General features: G+C 63.1%; 1 protein-coding gene across 3 annotated transcripts; it reads right to left on the bottom strand.

The window, feature by feature from the left end:
- Positions 1 to 2557: 2557 nt before the first annotated feature.
- Positions 2558 to 18929, bottom strand: SALL3 (spalt like transcription factor 3). Of its 3 annotated transcripts, XM_070049846.2 has the most exons (5): positions 18791 to 18929; positions 6058 to 8949; positions 5510 to 5841; positions 4352 to 4606; positions 2558 to 3537 (listed from the first exon to the last, which is right to left on the bottom strand). In XM_070049846.2, exons 1-5 carry the CDS (start codon positions 18870 to 18872, stop codon positions 3463 to 3465), a joined length of 3636 nt encoding a protein of 1211 aa, XP_069905947.2. In that variant the 5' UTR covers positions 18873 to 18929; the 3' UTR covers positions 2558 to 3462. The 3 variants fall into 3 exon arrangements, with proteins under 3 accessions (XP_069905947.2, XP_069905945.2, XP_069905946.2); XM_070049845.2 differs by having other exon boundaries at positions 2562 to 4606; XM_070049844.2 differs by having other exon boundaries at positions 2560 to 4606; positions 5510 to 8949.
- Between the last annotated feature and the right edge of the window lie 893 nt (positions 18930 to 19822).

Consider the following 19822-nt stretch of genomic DNA (forward strand, 5'->3'; position numbering starts at 1 on the left):
TGTCTATAAATACCACCATCGGTCTGTCTAGTGGATTTCTACAAGGAAAGGAAAGGTGTGTATTAGTGGTAGTTTTTTTTCAATAGAATTTTAGAAAAGGAAAGAATTTGAGTATCATAAACTATGGATGAGGCAGGGTACAGGCGGGCTGGGGCTCTGGCCCTTGCACGCACAGCCAGGGTGACGAGCACCGGCTCACTCCAGTGGGCAGCCCTGGGCCCCGGGAGGACCTGTGGACCAGCGCTGACCGTCAGGAACATGCTGGAAGGAGAGCAGGAAGTGTCCTTCCCGGTGGGAGCACTGAGAACTCGCACCCACTACTCCTTTCCTACGTGAAGAGGGGGAGTTTAATTTTCCACCTGGATTAAAGAATATTTTGCCAGCCACATTTTCTCATGGTTACAAATCAGCCCCAGGCCCGCCCCCACATACCTCACGCCCGCTTTCTCAGTGGACGCCATGTCTGAGACTTCCCAAGGAATGAGCGAGCGCCGGTTCCCTCTCAGGACCCGCGGGGGCACATGCTCTGGACCTCCCTGGAGACACACGGACGAGGAGGGGAGGGTGGCGGGGACGGAGGACAGAGATGCCCACGTTGGCTGCGCTCGGTGCAGGCAGCATCCGGCAAAGCCGGTTCAACGTGGTCGGGGAGTCAGGAGCCATCAGACAGCAGCGACGTCATCATGTCCAGTGAACTTGGAGATGCGCCCAAATCGCAATTCTGAGGCCGTTTCTGGTTCCGTCATACACAGGCTCAGGAACCAAGTTGGTGTCAGAAAAACACCTTTGCAGGGGCCGGTGCTGCTGCCGGCATCCTGGGTGGGCACTGGTTTGTGTCCCGGCTGCTCCACTTCCCATCCAGCTCCCTGCTGATGGCCTGGGAGAACCGGTGAAGCTGCTGGCTCCTGGCTCCAGCCTTGCCCAGTCCTGGCTCCTGCGGCCATCTGGGTCAGTCCCCAGTGGATGGACACTCTCGCTCTCTTTCAAATACATACATTTTAAAAAGAAACACCAACATCTTCGACAGTCAAGAGGCGAAGGCCCCTCTCCTGCCTTCTCCTTGCCATCCATGTCAATGCTGTGGCGTCTTTGCTGTTTCCTTTCCACTCTTGAGTTAGCTGTTCCTGTGCCCCGATGGCTACGCCAGCTCTGAACGCGATGCGGGGACGGCGCGTGCCGCGGGGTGGAAACCTCCAGCCCTTCCCAGCAGAGGAAGGAGCCGCCGCGGCCTCTGGTCGTGGCACTTAATTAAAAGAATCATTTACAGTTTTCCACCTCCTCCGCATCACCCGTGAGGCGAAGCCCACCCCCTGCTGCCCTCCCCTGCGGGGCCGGCTCCTGCCTCACCTGTGCACTTTCTCACGTGACCAAGTCCCAGGTGTGCAGGCGCCGTCTGTGCCCTCTTCCTCCATGGCCCGGAGGCTCAGGCTCAGGCGCAGACCCGCTCAGACCCTGCTGCTTGCAGGCTGCCCAGGGCCCTCGGTGAGCAACGCCGCAAATGCCCTCTTCCATTGCGGAATGCGATTCAGAAATACCACGGCCTGCATTCATTCAATTCCATGACAAACACAGTAACCTGGACTGAGACACCCGTTTGCACCAGTGGGTGTGTGAAGCCACAGATTTAATAAATGCTGGACCCAGGTAACCATCCCCAGCTGTCCGTGGAGCCCCAGCCCCCAGCAGGCTGCAGTATGGAAACGAGGTCTCTCCCAGCCAGCGGCAGGGCCCCTGCAGCCCCCGCACAGGACGGGGCTGGCCTGGGGCGCCTGCGGGAGCTGGCTCGTTTGTAACACTTCACGCTGCTCTTTGCTTGCATCCCGTACGCGTCCCTGGGAGCCGAGAGGACTTCCATGTGCACTGAGATACTAACCAGAGGAAGGGCAAAACCCCTTCAGAGGGACGGGGCGACACGAGCAGCCGGGGCGCGGTGGGGAGCAGTAGGGGGTGGTGGGGGGCGGATGAGCAGCCAGGGAGCAGTGGGGGAGTCAGACAAGCAGCCGGGGCGCGGTGGGGAGCAGGGAGGGGCAGTAGGGGGTGGTAGGGGGTGGGGGGGCGGATGAGCAGTGGTGGGGCAAAACCCCTTCAGAGGGACGGGGCGACACGAGCAGCCGGGGCGCGGTGGGGAGCAGTGGGGGGCAGTAGGGGGTGGTAGGGGGTGGGGGGGCGACAAAAGCAGCAGGGGTGCGGTGAGCAGTGGGGGGCAGTAGGGAGTGGTGTGGGGCGGATGAGCAGCCAGGGAGTGGTGGGGGGGTCAGACGAGCAGCCGGGGAGCGGTGGGGAGTAGGGAGGGGCAGTAGGGGGTGGTAGGGGGTGGGGGTCGGGGGCAGTGGGGAGCAGTAGGGAGTGGTGGGGAGTGGAGGGGGCAGATGAGCGGCTGGGGAGCTGTGGGGGACAGTAGGGAGTGGTAAGGGGTGGGAAGGGGGCGGATGAGCAGCCCAGGAGCGGTGAGGAGCGGTGGGGAGCAGTAGGGAGTGGTAGGGGGTGGGAAGGGGGCGGATGAGAGCCCAGGAGTGGTGGGGAGTGGTGGGATGCAGACGACCAGCCCGGGAGCAGTCGGGAGCAGTGGGGGCCCTTCCTTCAGGGGCACACGGACAGAAACCGCCATCCTCCTGCAGTGCCTGGGCTGGCCTGGCTGCATGAGCCGGAGGCCGCTCTGCGCGTGCCTCAGAGGCGGCCCCCGCTGTGGAACGCCCTGCTGGGCACGCCGCCCCTCGCGCTGCCCCAGCTGCCCACGCTCTCTCTGGAGCAGTTCTGCCATCGGAAGTGCCTGGCGTCAGAGCCATGGGGTGGCACCCACGATGCCGCCCCCGGCACCGACTCCAGGCAGGCCTCGACTCCACGCAGGCAAAGCCGCGGTCAGCGTCGGGCCGGGTGGTGCACGACCACGAGACAGTGTGCTTGCTCTGGTTCCGTCTGAGAAGTCGACACGAGGCCGGAATGAAGACCCCCAAGTTGAGCCTGGCACGCGCCTAGCACAGACCCTCAGGTCCCCGGGCAACGCCCAGTGCCTCCTGGCGGTGGAGACAGAGGCATGGGACTCCAGGGAGACCAGGCCTACACCACATCTCCTGGCTTGTGCTGACGTCACAGCCCCAGGGTGCTCATGCTCCCCAGGGGTGGTCGCGGTTCTACTTGGGGCTCGTGGGAAACTGATGTGAAATCATCAAGGGACAGAGCGGCTGACAAGTGCCCTGCGAGTGGCAGATTTCCCAGCATCTGCCCTTAAGACAAAGCAGGAAACTACAAGGGTTTTTTCCCCACTTTCTTGAAACCAAAGTAAATACTTGACATCTTTTTAGATTTTGAGCTTACAGACAAACCTCCCTAATACAACATACTAACAGTGCAGTAGTGTAAATTAAGAGTTTGCAACCACATTATACAAACATTACCTTTTTATTGTACAGCTTTGATAATGTGAAATATTTACTCACAACGGCTCATAATGTTGTGAATAATTTACGGTGATGTTTGTGACTTGTTCCCCAGTCCCTGGGCTAAGACCACACTCGAGAACAACGGTCCACATAGCAGCTACAGACATTTAAGTTAAAAAAAAAAAAAAAAAAAAAAAAGGTTTGTTACTGACAGGTGCTTGCACACAAAAGGCATGCTATCTTTCCCAACGAAACTTCACAATTTTGCCTGCACTGAGATAATCCACTTATTTATAGTAAAACAAATCTTGCTTTAAAAAAAAAATCACATAGCCAGATGTATTCTGCAGTACAAAAGCGTCATTTCAGGTTGGGGCTGTTATACCGTCAGGTACCCGCGTAATCTTAACATCATAAATACTACGGACAAAGATACTGTCGCAACACGGGGCGTTGGAAGGACCCCCCGCCCCACCTACCCCCGCCGAGGGTGGAGGGTTCCCGCAGCACAGTCCCAGTCTCCAGCCCGCCAGCCGGACCCCCTTTCTGCCCTGCGGGGCTGTTAGGTTCTGGGGGATCCGGGCTGTGCACTCTGCTCCTACAGCGGTTTTCCGAGCACTTCTTTGACGGAAATTTACCTACGAGCCGGCACAGCTGTCCAGCACGGCCCAGCCCGGCCGGCCTCCTGGCAGCTGCCACGACACTGTTTTCTGCTATGAGGGCCCACGGCCTGCTGCTCAAATGTCAGGGTGCGGACGGGGGCGGGATGGTGGGGCGGGTCACGGCGCCTCCGGCTAGTTTATGCCAATCTCCTTGTTGTCCTCAATGAACCTCGTGAACGGGCGGCCGGCCCCCGTCTCTGAGCTCGCTTTGTCCAAACTGACAATGGGCGGGCTGCTGCCGGTGCGCGCCTTGTCCATGCCGCCGGCCATGCTGCCCAGCGGGGGAATGGCGCTCCCACCGAGACTTACTGGGAGCTGGGGGATGCCTCCGTTCTGGATCACGGAGATCTCGTTGTTCTTCATGGCCAGCCCGTTGGTGATGGCGGCAGCGTACTGGTTCCAAAAGCTGGGGTCCACGTTCATGGCTCGGGCTGCCAGGTCCTTCTGGAACATCTCCGAGAACTTGAGGGCATCGCCGCCCAGCAGGGCCATGGGGTTTTCCACGGACAGGCGGCGGCCACGCCTCGCGGGGGCGTTGTTCCACATGTGTGTCCCCATGTGCACCTGGTGACACAGAGATGGCCCACAGGTAAGCAAGTCCGGGCACGGTCCACAGGGCCGCCCCAGCCCAAGCTCTGTTTGTGGGCAACAAAACATGGGGTGTCTCCGCCCCTGAGGCACAACACTGCACTCCCCCGGACACAGAGGCCAGGGCGGCGCCCATGGTCAGTTGACAGGTGACCTGCCCAGTGACCAACTCAGCGGCAGAATGGTTCCGGCTGCAGAGAACCCTGCAGGGCTCCCCGGGGAGGCCTTGTCCGCTGGTTCTCCGCCTCCACCCCACCCTGAACATCACCCTAACGTGCTTCTCTCAAACCAGGAGGCCTCACAGCACAGGCCTGCTGGGGCCACTGTGGCCTGGCGACCGGACGGTGCCCGAGCCCAGGTCTCCAGAGCCCGCCCTGCAAGCCTGCACTTCCCTGGGCATGCTGGGCGGGGTGAGCCTACCGCCTCCCGGGGCAGGTGCGCGAGGACTGCACGCTGCGCAGCTGCCCACCGCGCGCCCCTGCCACGGGCTTCCAGAAGTTTCCGGGCAAGCCTCACCTCGCATCAGGTATTGCGCAGGGGGTCTAAAGGCGTGGTGCAGGTCAAGCCAGCCTCCTGCCGTGGCCTGTCAAGTGGCAGGCACACGTCCCTCACAGGCTGGGAGTCCCCGGGAGAGGGCGAGAGCCCCGTTCCTCTCCCTGACAGGTAACGGGGACGCGTGCCTCGTACGTGTGCACCTGCACACACACGCACATGGGCCACACACACAACACACGCATAGAGCACACTGCCGGCACGTGCGGCACAAGCATGGCAGCCATCGCAGCACGTGACACACACGCACCCTGACGTCTCGTCCCTGCCGCTGCGCGCACAGCCTGGGTGAGGAGCCGCGGTGGCTGCAGACCGCCGCCCTCTTACCTTGAGGTTGCCCTTGGTGGTGAAGGCCCTGCCGCAGATGGTGCAGCCGAACGGCTTCTCGCCGGTGTGGGTGCGCTCGTGGATCTGCAGGGCGCTGGCCGAGGAGAAGGTCTTCCCGCACGACTGGCAGTTGTGTTGCTTGGGCGTCCGGCGTGGCGGGGGGGCCAGCATGGGCGCCAGGCCCGGGCTCATCACGGCCTGGGGCCCGCTGGGGACCTGCACCCCGGCCGGCAGCGGCGGGCCCTCACCTAGCGGGGCGGCCTTGCCGTGGCCGTGGCCGTTGACTTCCATTTTGACCATGGCGGGTGTGGCGCTGGCGACCAGGCCGGGACCTAGAGCAAAGTTGGGGTCAAAGGCCTGCGCAGGCAGCTCGCGCAGCCTGTGCGTCAGCAAGTGCTGCTTGAGGTTCCCCAGCGTGGAGCACCCGCGCCTGCAGAGCGCGCAGACGAACGGGCGCTCCTTGGTGTGGCTGCGCCGGTGGATCTCCAACGCGCTGTTGCAAGCAAAGGGCTTGCCGCAGATCCCGCACGCGGCGCCGGCACACTTACCCCGCTCGCGGCTCAGGAACAGCAGGCCGAAGGGGGGCTCCTCCTTGATGGGCGGCCGGCCGGGGTGGCCCGTCAGGTCCAGGGCGCCGCCGTTCCCGGGGCCCGATGGTGGCGGCGGCGGAGGCGGCGGTGGCGGGCTGTCTGGCCGCTCCGTCTTGAGCGGGATGTCGGGCGGCTCCTCCTGGCTGCCCAGGCCCGGGGACTTGGAGCAGAAGCTCTCGCCGTTGCTGTTGGCCGGGGACAGCGCCTGGGAGGACGAGGACTCGGACGGGGCCGGGCTGCCCGCGCTGCGGCTCTCCAGGTCGCCCACGGCCGACGAGGAGTCGTTGCTCAGGTGGTCACTCTCCCCGGAGCCGTTCTCCACGGCCTTCAGGCCGGGCAGCGGCGGGCAGCTCATGACCGAGTCGATCATCTTCATCTGATTCTCCAGGGCGGCGATGCTGGAGATGACGGAGGGCGGCGAGGGCGGGCAGGAGCCCGCGAAGGCCAGCAGCGGCCTGGCCGCGTCCTTCAGCTCGGCGTCCTCCTCCATGGAGTTGTCGTCCAGCTCGTCCTCGCAGCCGCTCAGCGCCTCGGCGCCCCGCTCCTCGGCGTCCATGGCGTCCGGGAGGCCGTCGGGCGGCGGCGTGTTGGGGATCTGCCCGCCCATGTGCATGCGGATGTGCTGCTGCAGCACCACGGCGTTGGTGAACTTCTTCTGGCAGATGGGGCAGGAGTGCTGCACCCGCAGCGGCGGCTTGGCCCGGTGCACCCCGAAGTGCGTCTTGAGGTTGCCCTTGGTGGTGAAGGCGCGGCCGCAGATCTTGCACTTGAAGGGCCGCTCGCCCGTGTGCGTCCGGTAGTGCATCTTCAGGGCGCTCTGGCAGCTCAGCACGCGGTGGCAGATGACGCACTGGTTGGGGTCGGTCATCTTCTTGTCGATGTTCTCCACCAGCTGCTGCAGCTTTGAGGTCTCGGACGTTTGCATAGAGTCGAGCAGGCCTCCGAAAGGGAACTGCGCCTTGAACGGGTCGGAGACGCCCGGGAGGCCGGGGCTGCCCAGGCTGGCGGCTGCGCCGTCTGCGCCGGCCGCGGAGGGGGACGCGGCCGCGGGGTCCCCGGCCCTGGCGCTGGTGCAGGGCAGGCCCAGGCTGGCGGGCTCGCTCTTGCTCAGGGAGGCCCCGCTGAGGAGCGGCTGCGGGGACTCGGCGGCCACCACCGCCGCCGCCGTCCCGGGGACGCCCGGCTCGGGGTGGCTCGGCCCCGGGGACAGAGAGGTGCATTCGCTGGGGGCGGGGGAGGGCCTCTGCGGGGAGCGGCTGCCGGGGGTGACGCTGGGGGACTCGGCATAGCCGTGGGCGCCGGGGACCGTGGGCGGGAGCTGCAGCCCCACGGACGTGGGCACCGTGGGCAGCACGGGCTTGCTGTCCAGCCAGGTGGTCACGGGCTTCTCGGGGGGCAGCGACATGCCGTAGGGGATGCCCGAGCAGGTGGGCACGTTGTCGAGGTACTCGGGCACGGGGTAGGGGTTCATCTGGATGTGGGGGTACTTCTCCTTGTGCCGCTGGAAGTGCACCTTCAGGTTGCCTTTGGTGGAGAAGCGGTTCCCGCAGACGTTGCACTTGAAGGGCCGCTCGCCCGTGTGGGAGCGCAGGTGGATCTGCAGCGCGCTGTCGCTGCCGAAGACCTTGGCGCAGAACCTGCACTTGTGCTTGAAGAAGGGGTCCTCGGCGCTGGCCTTGGGCTCGAACACGGACACGTTGGGCGGCTTGCCCTTGCGGTGCTTCATGAGGGCCGCCAGCGGGTCCAGGGCGTTGGCGGTGGCCGCGATGCTGACCAGCGGGTTGGGGAAGATGACGCTGCCCGAGGAGGTCTGAGGTAGAAGCGCGCTTGGCAGCGAGGCTGCACCTGCCAGGGGCGCGGGGCCCAGGGCCGGCGGTGTGCAGGCATTCTGTGGCTGCGAGGCGCTGGCCGCCGTGCTGGACACCGGGGTGGGCGTGGCTGAGGCGGGCGCAGGCCCGGAGGCCGAAGGCCCGACCGACTCGGTGGGCGCCCCAGAGCCAGCGGCCGCACACGTGGGCTGCGGCAGGTGCGCGGCGGCCTCGAGGGCCGAGGGTGGAGCAGCAGGCGCGGGGCCTACAGCAGCCGCCAGCTGCAGGGCCGGGGGCGCCGCCAGCCCTGGCAGCGGGCCAGGCGCCGGTGTGGACGTGGGGGCGGCCGGGGCCGCCGTGGGGTTCAGCGCGGGCCGCGGGGGCTGGCGGTGCATCAGGGCCACCTGGCTGCGGATCTGCTCGATGAGCTGCAGCTGGTGGATCTGCTGCTGCTGCAGGGCCACGAGCTGCTCCAGGATCATGGGGATGGCCACGGCGCCCACGCCCGCGCCCGCGCCCGCGCCGCCGCCAGCTGTGCGCGCGCCCTGCGAGAACTGCGCCACGGCCACCTTGGTGCTCAGCAGGGTCTCCAGGGTCACGTTGGTGTTGGGGAAGCCGTAAGCGGCGGCGGGGGCAGGCTCGGGGGCTGGCGGCAGGGGCACCTTGGGGGCGTCCCCCGAGGGCGCGGCGTCCATGGGCTCATCCCCGTCCTCCGGGGCCGCAGCCTTCACGTCGGCGCCATCCCCGCCCTCGGCGGCCACCTCGTCGGCGGCCTCGCTGTCGGTGCGGTCTCCGGGTGAGCTGGCGGGTGAGGGCGCGGGGCCGTCGGCGGCAGGCGGCGCGGGCGCATCCCCGGGCACGATGAGCACGGGCGGGCTGCGGGTGCAGGCCTTCCTGTGCGCCAGGAAGTCGGCCCACTGGAAGAAGGCGGCGCAGCACTTGGCGCACACGTTGCTGTCCTCGCCGCCGCCGCCACCGCCGCCACCGCCGCCGCCGCGGCTCTCGGTCCCGCTGTCCGCGCCCTCGGCGCCGTCCCCCGCGGCTGCAAAAGGAGAGACTGCGTCAGTGCCCGTCTGCTTCCCGCAAAGCCTCCCGCATGGCCCCTGCTTCTCTCAGCGCCCTGGATGGGACCTCGAGGCCCTGCCCACCGCGAAATGCCACAACGCCACGGCTTGCAGATGTCGCCATAGCATCGGCAGCCACACTGCCTGTGACTCCCACAAAGCCAGGGGCCTGCACGGGGCCGCGCAGGCCCTGGGCCAGCCCTCGCCCAGCCACGCCGGTCTGGGAGGCATTCAGTGGCCCAGCAAACTTGAGCTGAAGGCTCTGGTTGCAAAGGCGGCACAGAACCCAGCGCGCCTCACCGCCTGCTCAGGAAAGCAGCCTTGGGCCCTCGGTGCAGGATCCACCCAGCAGCCTCAGGCCCCCGCCCCGGGGGGGGGGGGGGGGAGGCTGTGCCAAGGGAACAGCAGTGTGGCCTTGGGCTTAAAATTAATCACGTTTAATAAATGAATCGGCTCCGTCAGATGCAATATTTCTTGGCAAAATGAACTAAAATTACACGCTATTGTTATTAGCCAATCGAGTTCAGCGGTTTGTTAGCAAACTAGAAATTAAACATTTAAAGTTCATTTATGTTGACATGTTTAACATGAGCACTGTTGCAGTCAGACACACTTTCTGTACCTGTTTTCACCCGTTCCCATAGAGAGACGCAGCAAATTACACGGGGTGGGGGTTGGGGGGCGGACAGCCTTCCGACTGGGAGCCCCTGCCCCTGCCGCTGCCCCCACACCTGCTCCCGGATGACCCACACCTGCCCAGATAAAGTCAACGCACAGCAGCACCTCGAGCCCCAGTGTCTGGGCTGCTGGGGTGAAACGCAGGGCCCACCACCACTCTGAGTATCCCGGAGCCTCTGCACCTGCTGGGGTACCGCCGACTCAGGTGCGAGGACAGCACTGAATCAGTTCAAACAGAAGCGAGCGACAGCCGGAAATCAGCGCTTTGGCGCAGGGTGCGTGGCCGAGGGTGAGAATAAAGCTGCCTCACCCGCACCCCCGTCACCACCCCGTTGTCACAGCAGCGGACGGCTTTTCTCCGGGGCTCTGGGGCAGGCACTGGGCACCGGGTTCAGTAAAGATGTGTGATTTCCTGTGAAGGCACCAGCGTCTCCCTACTGGAAAAGAGCAGAGGGATCCGGGGCCAGGCTGCTGCCGTCCTGAGGACGTCACCAGTGACACACATGCATGCCTTCGGCCATCAGCAGTGCTGTTAGCGCTCCCTTCCCCGGCTGCGGCCCTGGAAGGGGACAGCTGTCAGATCTTGCAGCCCGAGTTGGCCGTGAAGGCCCAGGCTGGGGCCAGCGGTCTGAGGCCTGGGTGGAAGGCGGGCGGCAGGGCGCTGCCCGGGAGCAAGGGCACCGCTGGTTTAGACTGACGGGCGCACTAACAAAATAAACGAGCAGAGTCCTGCAGGCTGCCCCCTGCGCCGAGTCTCATCGCAAAGGTGCTAAGGTCAGGGGACAGGGCGAAGACCAAAAGCAAAGCCTGCGCAAACCCAAGAGGCTAAACCTTCATGCAGACGGTCAGTGCCTGCTGAGGACGCAGGGCTTCGGCGTGGCCACGCTTGTCCGTCACAGCGACACGCTCCCCGGGCCTCCACACCATGCAGTCCCCAGAGCCACTGGAAGGCCCTGTGGCATGCATGAGCCACTGCCGCGGCCCCCGAGGAGGAGGTGAAGAGGCGTCCTCCGCTGGTTCCCAGCGTGACTTTTAAAAGCCTGTTTGCAGTGCCTTTTTGAAGGAGGACATCCTGACAAATACCGCTCACGTCCCGAGCTTCCACACAGAGCCACTTAAAGAGGCACAGCCTACGTGGTACACAAAACCACTTGCATGTAAACGTACATTCTTACAGCTCATCAAGAGAATGCCATTCACTGCACGGAGGGCGCGGAGGGCCAGCGCCCTGGGAAGGCTGGCTTCTGGGTCACCGTGGGCGGGGCGCTGGCCGGAGCAGACCGCCGGTGCACACGGCACCTTCCCCAGGTTCTCTGTGCTGCATGGACAGAGACAGGCTGCTGTCTTCCCAGAGGCCCGGACCCAAACACACTGGTTCCCATGCACGTTCAAGGGTTACATTTCCCATCCCCTTGTTAGGTCCTAGGGATTTTTTTTTTTTTTTTACAAAAGCATTTATTGGGAAGGCCCTCCCACAGGTAATCTCATTTGTTCCCATTGGTGGGTTTTCTAGGTCATAACTGTTTCTCACTTTGCCTAGAAGACTTAGGCACTTGCTGCTGAATAATAAAAATCATTTTGTTTAACGCGATCATGAGTGACAATCACCTCAATTCAAAGGAGGTGATCTTGTCCAAGTGCAGTCCTCCTCCATGCATGCTCCGCCAAAGCTAGAGGAGGAAATTCTGCAAGGAAAGGCGTCCCGTTCCGACCACCCGGACTCTTCCGGTCCACGGTGTGAATGAACTTGGGCGAGACAAGTGTTGGGTTCCATAAGCAAAGCTTCATAATTTGACTTTTGACTGAAGCAAGTCTCAGGAACTGCAGTAGTGAGGGAACGGTTCAATACAGTCCATATTTCCAAACACAAATTAGGACCAGTGCCGTCTCTGCTGCCACCGGGTTTCTGCAAAACGCCAATACCACGTCCACGATCGATCCCTGCCGCCGTGGCCTCCCAAGGTCAGGATGTCACAAGCAGCCCCAAGTCACACAGCAGCACGACTCCGCCAGACAGCCTGGAAACGCGGGGAACGCAGCGTCTCACGGGCGGAGCGGAGAACCGAGAACTCCGCCTGGCCATGAGGACGAGCACCGTGGAACCGCCCGGCGGCCAGTCTCCACGCTGCGGTCGGCACGGCCGACACCGCGCTGGACTTCATGCCTTCTGCGACTCGGAGAAGGGACCACACCCCCGCTGGCCCCGGCTTCACGGGGCTCTGGACGCCTTCCACACCAGGAAGCCCCCCGCCCCCGGAGCCTCCGCATTTTGTCACAGGGCCTGCCCGGCCCTTTAATCCTGCCATCTTGGAAGCCAATATTGTGTCGGATTCAAAAGATCCAACCATCTGTTCATTAAACTGAGGGACCAGCTCAAAACCTGAGCTACCACACCCAGTCCAAGACAAAGCGAGTCTGGGGAGAGGCACCCTAAGGACTCGAGCAAGTTCGGGAAATGCATTTCTAACGCGGTTCTCATCTTCCCTCGGGTTCCGCGGGAGAATCAGAGCACCGCAAACACCATCGTTAAGCCAGGGGGTTCTTTTTCTGCACTGACTATTCAACAACGGAGCTACCTGAACCTGCACATAAAAAATAGGCCAGGGCTTGGGGAGGAATCTTAGCACCCATGAGGTCACATTAGAACAAGACGAGAAATGTGCCAACCCATCCACCAGGTGACACTGCTCAGCACCCACGCCGCCCTCCTGGTCTCCCCCAGAGCGGCCCCGCGTGTGTGCCACGCTTGGCAGGAGCCCACGCGAGCCTCGCTGTCCCGACGGCCACCTGCACTGCAGAGGCTAACGCACTATTTCTGCTTAACCTGCAGGACTCCAAATCTGTGGTTTGTACTTGGGATTCTCAGGGCTCCTGACTCCACCAGCGCTCACAGCTCCCGAGCGAGGGCTCCGTGGGCTCAGGCTGGGGGCGGGGGCCAGGTGCAGGGAAGGGCTCCTGAGGAAGGGGCGGCTCTCAGAAACAGGTGCACTTTCTGTCTGTGGGCTCCGACTGCTCGGGAAAACACTCCCCTCCCCCAAGGGGAGGCTCTCCCGCCCTGGGACCCCAGCCTGTGCGCTCAGCCTCAGCTCCCGGGGGCGGGCTGACGGGTACACCTGTCCCTACAGCAATGCCGGCCGTGACAGGGACAGGCAGTGCTTCCAGCTGCGGCGATCTTGGCACAGCCACAGCCACACGGGTCCCGGCGAAGGCCTCTCCTCCTCCTCTTTCCTGGAGCCTTGCAGGGACGCCGACGAGTCACAAGGACATCGCAAGGCAGGAGGCGGGGGCCCTCTGACTGCGCTCCCCCCCTCAGAGCTCCTACGGCTTCACTTTCGTTGCTAATCTTTAATTCATGGCAACTGACACACGAGGGGAACCTTGTTTCCAGGCGATGGGGCCGGTTAACTTCTCCACCTGATCAGCAACTCGGCGCCACGTGGGTCTTTGGGAACGGGACTTCGGCTTCCTCTCTCGCCTTTCCGGCTCTCAAAAATCTAGGGAGCATTTTTAGGTTTTGCTAGATCCTTAGGAGACACTTTTTTTTCTTGCAAATTAATTCTTTTTAACTCCTTATGATAGCTCTGAATCCCATAAAGAAAGATGAATTATCACATACTGAGCCCAAGCTGTGAAGCAGGAGGAGACAAATAGAGACCCCTACTGTGTTTAACAATGTAGAAGAAATTCCAGACGCAATAGAAAAATGTTCTGTCCCTGTCCCCAGCCCTCGGAGCCTGTGTGCAGCGAGCTGAACGGTGGAGGGCACTCTTGCCTTGCTCAGCCAGCGCCGGCCCCCACATCCTCCCTCTCCTCTCCTCAGTGGTCCACATCTCAAATTTGTTAAGTCAGGACCACCTGTGGCACAGGCACCGACTGTCTTCTGTTTCAAACATTTGCAGCCTTTAATCTGTGGGTGAAGTATGGAGGGGGAGGGGGCACTGTTTCCTTTATGGGCATCCGCGGGCGCGGGCGGGGCGGGGGCAGGGGCGGCTCAGCTAAGCTTTGCTGTCCGCCCTCCCAGGCATCCCCGCAGGAGGATGTGCGGCTGTCCCCTCTCCGACCCCGGCGGCTGCGGCAGCGGCCACGCTCACACGGAGCACACAGGTCCCCCATCCGCGCCTAACGAGAGCCACACAGACCGCACCCAGTCCGCCGAGTTCGGCAGAAGAAGGTTTTGCAGAGTCACTTTAGTTCAGCTGTGACAGTTTAAATTCAGAGGACGCGGGTGCAGAGATGAGAATGTGAAATTAAATGTGTTGTTTTGTGACTGGCTGTTCTTCAAATCCACTATGCACAGAAATAAATACCTGAGCAAAACCATGTAGACACGCAAAGGCCTGTGTGCACCATGCGTGTCCAGACACAGGCAGGCCAGAAGCAAGGCTCACGCGGGGTCGGCTGGCCAGGCCACTTCCAGCATCTGCCAGCACGTCACGCAGGCACTGCTTCATTGCTATGGGCGAAGTTTGCACACCTGCAAAATACTGTCCTGCCACTGCTCTGGGTCACGGGGGCCAGACTGCGGAGACAGCGCAGCAAGGGTCACCCCAGAAGACTGGGACTGCCGACGGACTGAGACAGGTGCCGGCACCTGCAGGGTTAATTACACGGGTCAGGCTGCGGCGAGGACAGGAGAAGCGGCTCTCTCAGCCCCTTTCCAGCACTATCCAGGCTGCTGCCAGCCTCCAAAGGCATCTGATCGGCTGGGCGGCCCCGCACAGTCTGTGGCTGACCTCGCAGAGCGGTGGCCAGTCCGGTGGCCCAGGTCAGCGACAGAGGCGCGACCACACTCGGAGCCTGACATGCAGCGGCCGCCGCTGGCAGGACTAAGCGCGGGAGGTCAGGTCAGCAAGGCTGGCCCGAGCCTCGGAACCACCCACCTTCAGGGAGAGCCGGCCGGAAGCTGGCAACACTACCTTTTCAGAGTCAGACAAAAAGGCTTTCTGTGCCACACCGAGCCTGCCTGGCTGCCCGCGCTCACTGCCGCCATGGCGCCCGCGGATGGACGCTGTCTCCGCCCGGAGAAGGCTTCCCTTTAATTCATTAAAGCAAAAACAGTCTGACTGTCCAAGGAGAGCCCACTCCGTTCTGTGCCGGCAGCGACAGCCTCTCTCCTCTGCCAGGAAATCGCATCTTGACTCAGCTCCGTCTGGGTTCACACTTGTGATGGATTCCGAGAGAAGAACCTAAGCTCGAACTTCCCAAAAAGTTTATTTCAGGTGATAGCAAAGCCTCCAGTTCTACGTAGCTTTTTACCTGTTTGATTCCGTGTGAAATGTGTGAGAACTTAACACTGGCCCCAGCTGCAGAACCACGAGATTCAAAGAGCCCCCGACTTCATCCTGGCAACCAGTCAAGAACTCACGGAGGAAAAATCAAAAGCCAGCAACGACGAAAACCTCCCCGCCATCACACTGCTTTAGGAAATCATGCTTCCTGAAATTATTCTGCGGCACGAAAGATGCTGCATAACCTCACTGGCAGTTAGAAGGGTCCTCGCCAGCGCAATGTTCACATTTAAGTGCTGGGTTCCAACACGGCAAGCTGCAGAGACGCCGCCGCTCCGCGGGCACCCACGCTGAGGCGAGGCGCATGCTCTCCAGCTACCTGGAGGTAGAAGAAAGCTGCTTACGGGTTGCAGCTGAAAATGAAATCTGACCCACTTCTGCCTGCGTTGGCCATCATCTTGTATACAAAAAATAATCAGCTTGCTAAGTAATTCCTGCTGTTAATGCCATACCTTCTTCTGGCTCTGAGCACATCTAAAAATACTGGATTATCCACGTGCTGCGGAAGTTTAAAATGTACATAAAAATCCCCTAACTCTGTTACATAATCTGCTCTCTCTCTGAGGTGGGAAAGAACTGGCACGCCGTTTTGTTGAGCACCGAGGTGCATTTTTAAGTAACTTAAGTTTCTAAATATTATTTTAGAAAGGGCGTTTGCAAGTTCTTTTTTCCTCCCCCCACCCTGCCCCCACGACTCACTCTTTACCTTTCGCGTTTCCCAGAAAACAATGCGCCTGTGAGAGCTGGAAAGTGGCTCCTTGCATTGTTCCCTTTGGTATGCTGAATTGCCCATGTGTGTGGAGCAGTGAGGGCAAACCATGCATAGACAGATAAAAAGAACAGCCCTCTTCCCCAGCACGGGTGGCCTCCTTCCCCTTAATTCAAACACAGTCTGTGAACTCCACTGGCAAATTCCTCAATCGCTCGCTCGCCACGTTTAAAAGGATTTTTTAAAGATAGCCAAGTACTGTAAACTGGCAGAAAATAAAAACTCTTTGATGCAGTTCCTGCCAACAAAATCTAGGATGGTAAATTGCTTTAAATCATAATATGCTTTTGTTTTTCCTCAGAGGCACAGTTTCTTTCTAAGAACAGGGCAGCTTAAACGGGATTCTATCTGCTGGGGAGAGCAACGCATCCCCCAAGTTCTTAGCGGGGCTGTGAAGCACTGCACTCTCACCGGAAGTTTTAATTAATTTTTTTTCCTCTGGACAAAAATATTCAGCTGGCTCCAGGGATTTCATCACTGGGGACACACATTTAAGTGAATCCCTAAAACTGTATCACATTTACTGCTAAGATTAAGAATGAAATAACCTGCGAATAATTTTGAAAGACAGTTTCGGTGGGGGAAGCCTTGAAGTGAATTTTTACCAGGAGGGTAACTTCAGCACTTCCCGTGAATCACCGGTTCTGGGTCTGGATGGCCCTCAAGCTAGCTGCGTCCAGCGCCTTTCCATCGCGAGCCTGCAACAGAAACAGGTCGCGATGCTGTCTGAAGGGCAGGCTTCCCTGGGAACTGGCGGGGTGTGCGCCTCGGCCCCCCAAGAGCGCGCCGCCTGGCTTCCCGTGTGCATGCACAGGGTGTCTCCCACAGCCGGCGACCTGCTGCTCCCAGCGAGGCCAAGGATTTGCTCTGCCTCTGGAGCAGGGTGCGCTACCTCCGCTCACTTCCAGCTGGCTTCCTGGGGGAGCCGCTGATTCCCACCGCACTTCACAACACAACTTTGGGGGAGATCGCATTGCTGCTGGGCTGACTTCGTGGCCACCACCATCCGTCTTGCAAGAACGGGTACTCAGTGGGTCTGGTGAGCTGAGACTCAGGACCAGCCCCAGGCACACAGCCCACCCCGACTCAACAGAAGCAGAGCCTCCAGCCGCCGAACCAGAAAGAACTTGGAATCGCAGCTCCACCAGCCCGCCCTGGACACGAGCCCACAGCTGAGCTGCACGCGGGGCTGTGCCTGGCCTGTCGCAAGACACCATCAGCGACTGAGGCAGAGTCCCGAGAAACACAGCTTGACAAAAACTCGGCTCCTCCAGCGAGGAGCCATAATTGAATAACTAAACAGCCTGCCCGTGCCGCGCCGCTCCGCAAACCCGAGCAGCGAGCAGGGGCCTCCCCGGCGCGGCGCGCGCAGGTGAACCCGGCCCGCCCAGGCCGCGCGTCCTCCGCCTGCGCGCAGCTCGCACTCCTGGGCTGCGGTCCACGAGGAGCCGCGAGCCTCGCCCGCCCGCCCGCCCGCCAGGAGATACGGGGGTCCGCGCTATTAATTAAAATATGTGCTAATAGGAGGAGGCATCGCACATTCGATCGCGACCCCACAAAGCCGAGAAGTATTTACATTGTTGCATTTTGGGGCGGCTGTGAAAGCCGATTTTCAGCCATTCAGGAGCCACAATAATGCAGCTTTAAAATTCCTCGCTGGGATGCAATGTCCCTCTTTTGAAGGGGAGACTGTGTTTCTCATTCGGCAGAAATAAATCCATTCATTTGATCGTGTAGTCATTGAGGGCGATACAAAACAAACCAAGTGTGAGAAATTCTGTGTGATGAAGTAAACAAAACAGAAAAAATCCATTTCCATGACAAAAAGGCTCTTTCTCGTAATCCACCCACCATATGCAAGCGCTGCTTTTCAGCGCGCCCGCGGCCGGCCTCGGCCGCGCCGGCCCCGCGACCCCGCGGCCCGCGAGCCTCCTCCCGCCGGCGCCCGGGCGCGGGCGCGACCCCGCGCCGCCACCGCACGAGCCCGCAACTTTCGCTCTCGCAGGGCCCGACTCCCCGCGGGACAAAGACCCGGGCGGGCCTGGGAACAACTTGCGGGGGCTCCGACCTCGCGACCCGGCCATTGTTTCTAGGGGCCGCGTCGCTCGCTCCCCTTCCCCGCGCACCCCGCGGACGCTGCCCACTTGGAGGGGGGCGCTCGGCCACAGCCGCCCCCTCCCCAGCCCTGCGGGTCTGACTTGCGCCTTCCCCTGCGTGTCCGACGTGTGCGGGCGTCGCTACGAGCGAAACCACGGCCCGGGAGCCGCCGGAGCCCGATTTCGGTGCATCTGGGAAGGCAGGCGAGACTGAGAAACAACCTTGGAACCCACTAAAAAAACAAGAACAAAACTAAGCAAAAACAAACAAGGGAACGCGAGAGCCGCACTGCGCGGCGGGGCCGGCCTCGGCGGAACTCTCCAGTCGGCCACGAGGCAAAGGCCAAGGCACGCTGCGTTCCGCCCGCGGAGGATCTGTCACCGCGGCGCGTGGCACGCGGGTCCCCCGGGCGCCCTGCCGGCCGCACGATGGACCGGGGCTCCGGGGTCGCGAGGCCGCGTAGGCCCCGGGCCGGCTCCGGCCGTGCACCGCCCGGGGCGCCAGGGCGCGCGGCGCAGAACAAAGCTTGGCAGGCGGCAGCGTCCGGCCCGCGCGCGGCGGAAGGCGAGTCCGGGATGCGTCCCCCGGTGCTGCGCCTCCCCGGGGCGGAGGGGGGGCGCCCGGCCCTCAGCCCGGCCAGGGTGCGCTAGCGCCCTGGGGGCTCCACGGTCCAGCCCCGCGTCAGGGCGCAGGGGCCCGGGGCGACACGGGGACGGCCGCTCGGACCCTCCACCCCGGCCCGCGGGCTCCAAGCGGTCCCCACGCCCGCGCTCAGCTCCCCAACTCCGAGGAGCCGAGCAAGTTTACTTAGCCCGAACTCTTCCCGCGGCCGCGCGCGCTCGGCAGCGGACCCAGGTCCCCGAGGCTGCCTGGCCCGGGCCCCGCGCGGCGCGGGCACCTGGGAACTTTCTCCCACGCGGCGACGCGCGCAGCCGCTCCCGCGCCCCCCACCCCGCCCCCAGCCCGGATGGGCGCCCCGGGCCTCACCGTGCTCCGGAGCCCCGTCCGGCAGCGGCAGCTCCTCGTCCGACTTGAGGTGCTGGGGCTTGGCCTGCTTGCGCCGAGACATGCTGCTAGCGGCGCTCGGACCCCGCGCGGGGCAGCGGCATCAGCGGGGACGGCGCGGGGCGGGCGCGGGGCGGCCGGGCGGGCGCGGGGCGCGGGGCGCGGGGCGGCGGCGGCGGCGGCTGCGCGGGCCGCGCATGGGGCTGAGCAATTAGGCTGGTGAATAATGCATGGCCATTAGCCGAGGGCCGCGCCGATTGGCCGGCCTCCAGCGGACTCGGGCGGCCTATGCAAATGAGGCCGCGCTCGCAATTAGCGGCCGCGCCGGCAAGGAGGGGCCGCGGCGCCTGCGGGACCCGGGCGCGCGCTGCCCGGCGCCGCGTCACATCGCGGGCCCCGCAGCCCGCGCCCCGGCGCCGCGCGGCTCGGCAGCCCAGGTGCGGCTCCGGCGGGCGCGGCTGCGGCGCGGGGCCGCCCCTCCGCAGGGCGCAGGCAGCAAACTTTGGCGGCGTCCGCGCGGCGCCGTCTCCGCCGGCGCGCGGGGCTCGCCCCTTTATAGAGCGTCTGCGCCGCCGCCCGCGCCCCGCGCCGCCCCCCCGCCGCCGCCGCCGCCGGCCCCTCCCGGAGCGAGCGGCCGCGGGCAGGGCTCCGGCCCGGCGCCTTTGTCTCGCCCGGGCCGCTCGGGCGCCGCGCCGCCTGCGCTCCGGGCGCAGGGGGAGACTGGCCGCCTTCGCTCCTCGGCGGCGGGCCGCGGCGTCGCTCGGCTGGCCGCCCGGTCGGGCTCGGGTGCCCGCGCTCTCGGGACCTGCTCTCCGGGCTCGTGTTTCCGGCGCGGGCTGCCCCGGCGGCCTGCCGGGCTCGGAGGCTCACGGCCGGAGCGGAGCGGAGTGAGCACGCCGAGCCGGCGGGACTTCGGCAAGACCAACTTTCCGGTTCGGAAGCGGCGCGGGCCGCGCGGCTCCTCCCCTCCCCTCCCCGCCGCTACCCCCTCTCTCCCCGCCCCCCGGGCCCCGC

This window comes from Oryctolagus cuniculus, chromosome 10 (assembly GCF_051225735.1).
Source record: "Oryctolagus cuniculus isolate XC-2025 breed Fujian yellow rabbit chromosome 10, ASM5122573v1, whole genome shotgun sequence".
In the NCBI taxonomy this organism is placed as follows: domain Eukaryota; kingdom Metazoa; phylum Chordata; class Mammalia; order Lagomorpha; family Leporidae; genus Oryctolagus; species Oryctolagus cuniculus.

Coding starts and splice junctions, on each gene's coding strand:
- SALL3 (XM_070049844.2), bottom strand. CDS start 18,872: ATGTCTCGGCGCAAGCAGGCCAAGCCCCAGCACCTCAAGTCGGACGAG. Junction 8,950..18,790: donor GGACGGGGCTCCGGAGCACG/GTGAGGCCCGGG, acceptor CTCCTTTTGCAG/CCGCGGGGGACGGCGCCGAG. Junction 4,607..5,509: donor CCACCAAGGGCAACCTCAAG/GTAAGAGGGCGG, acceptor CTGTGTCACCAG/GTGCACATGGGGACACACAT.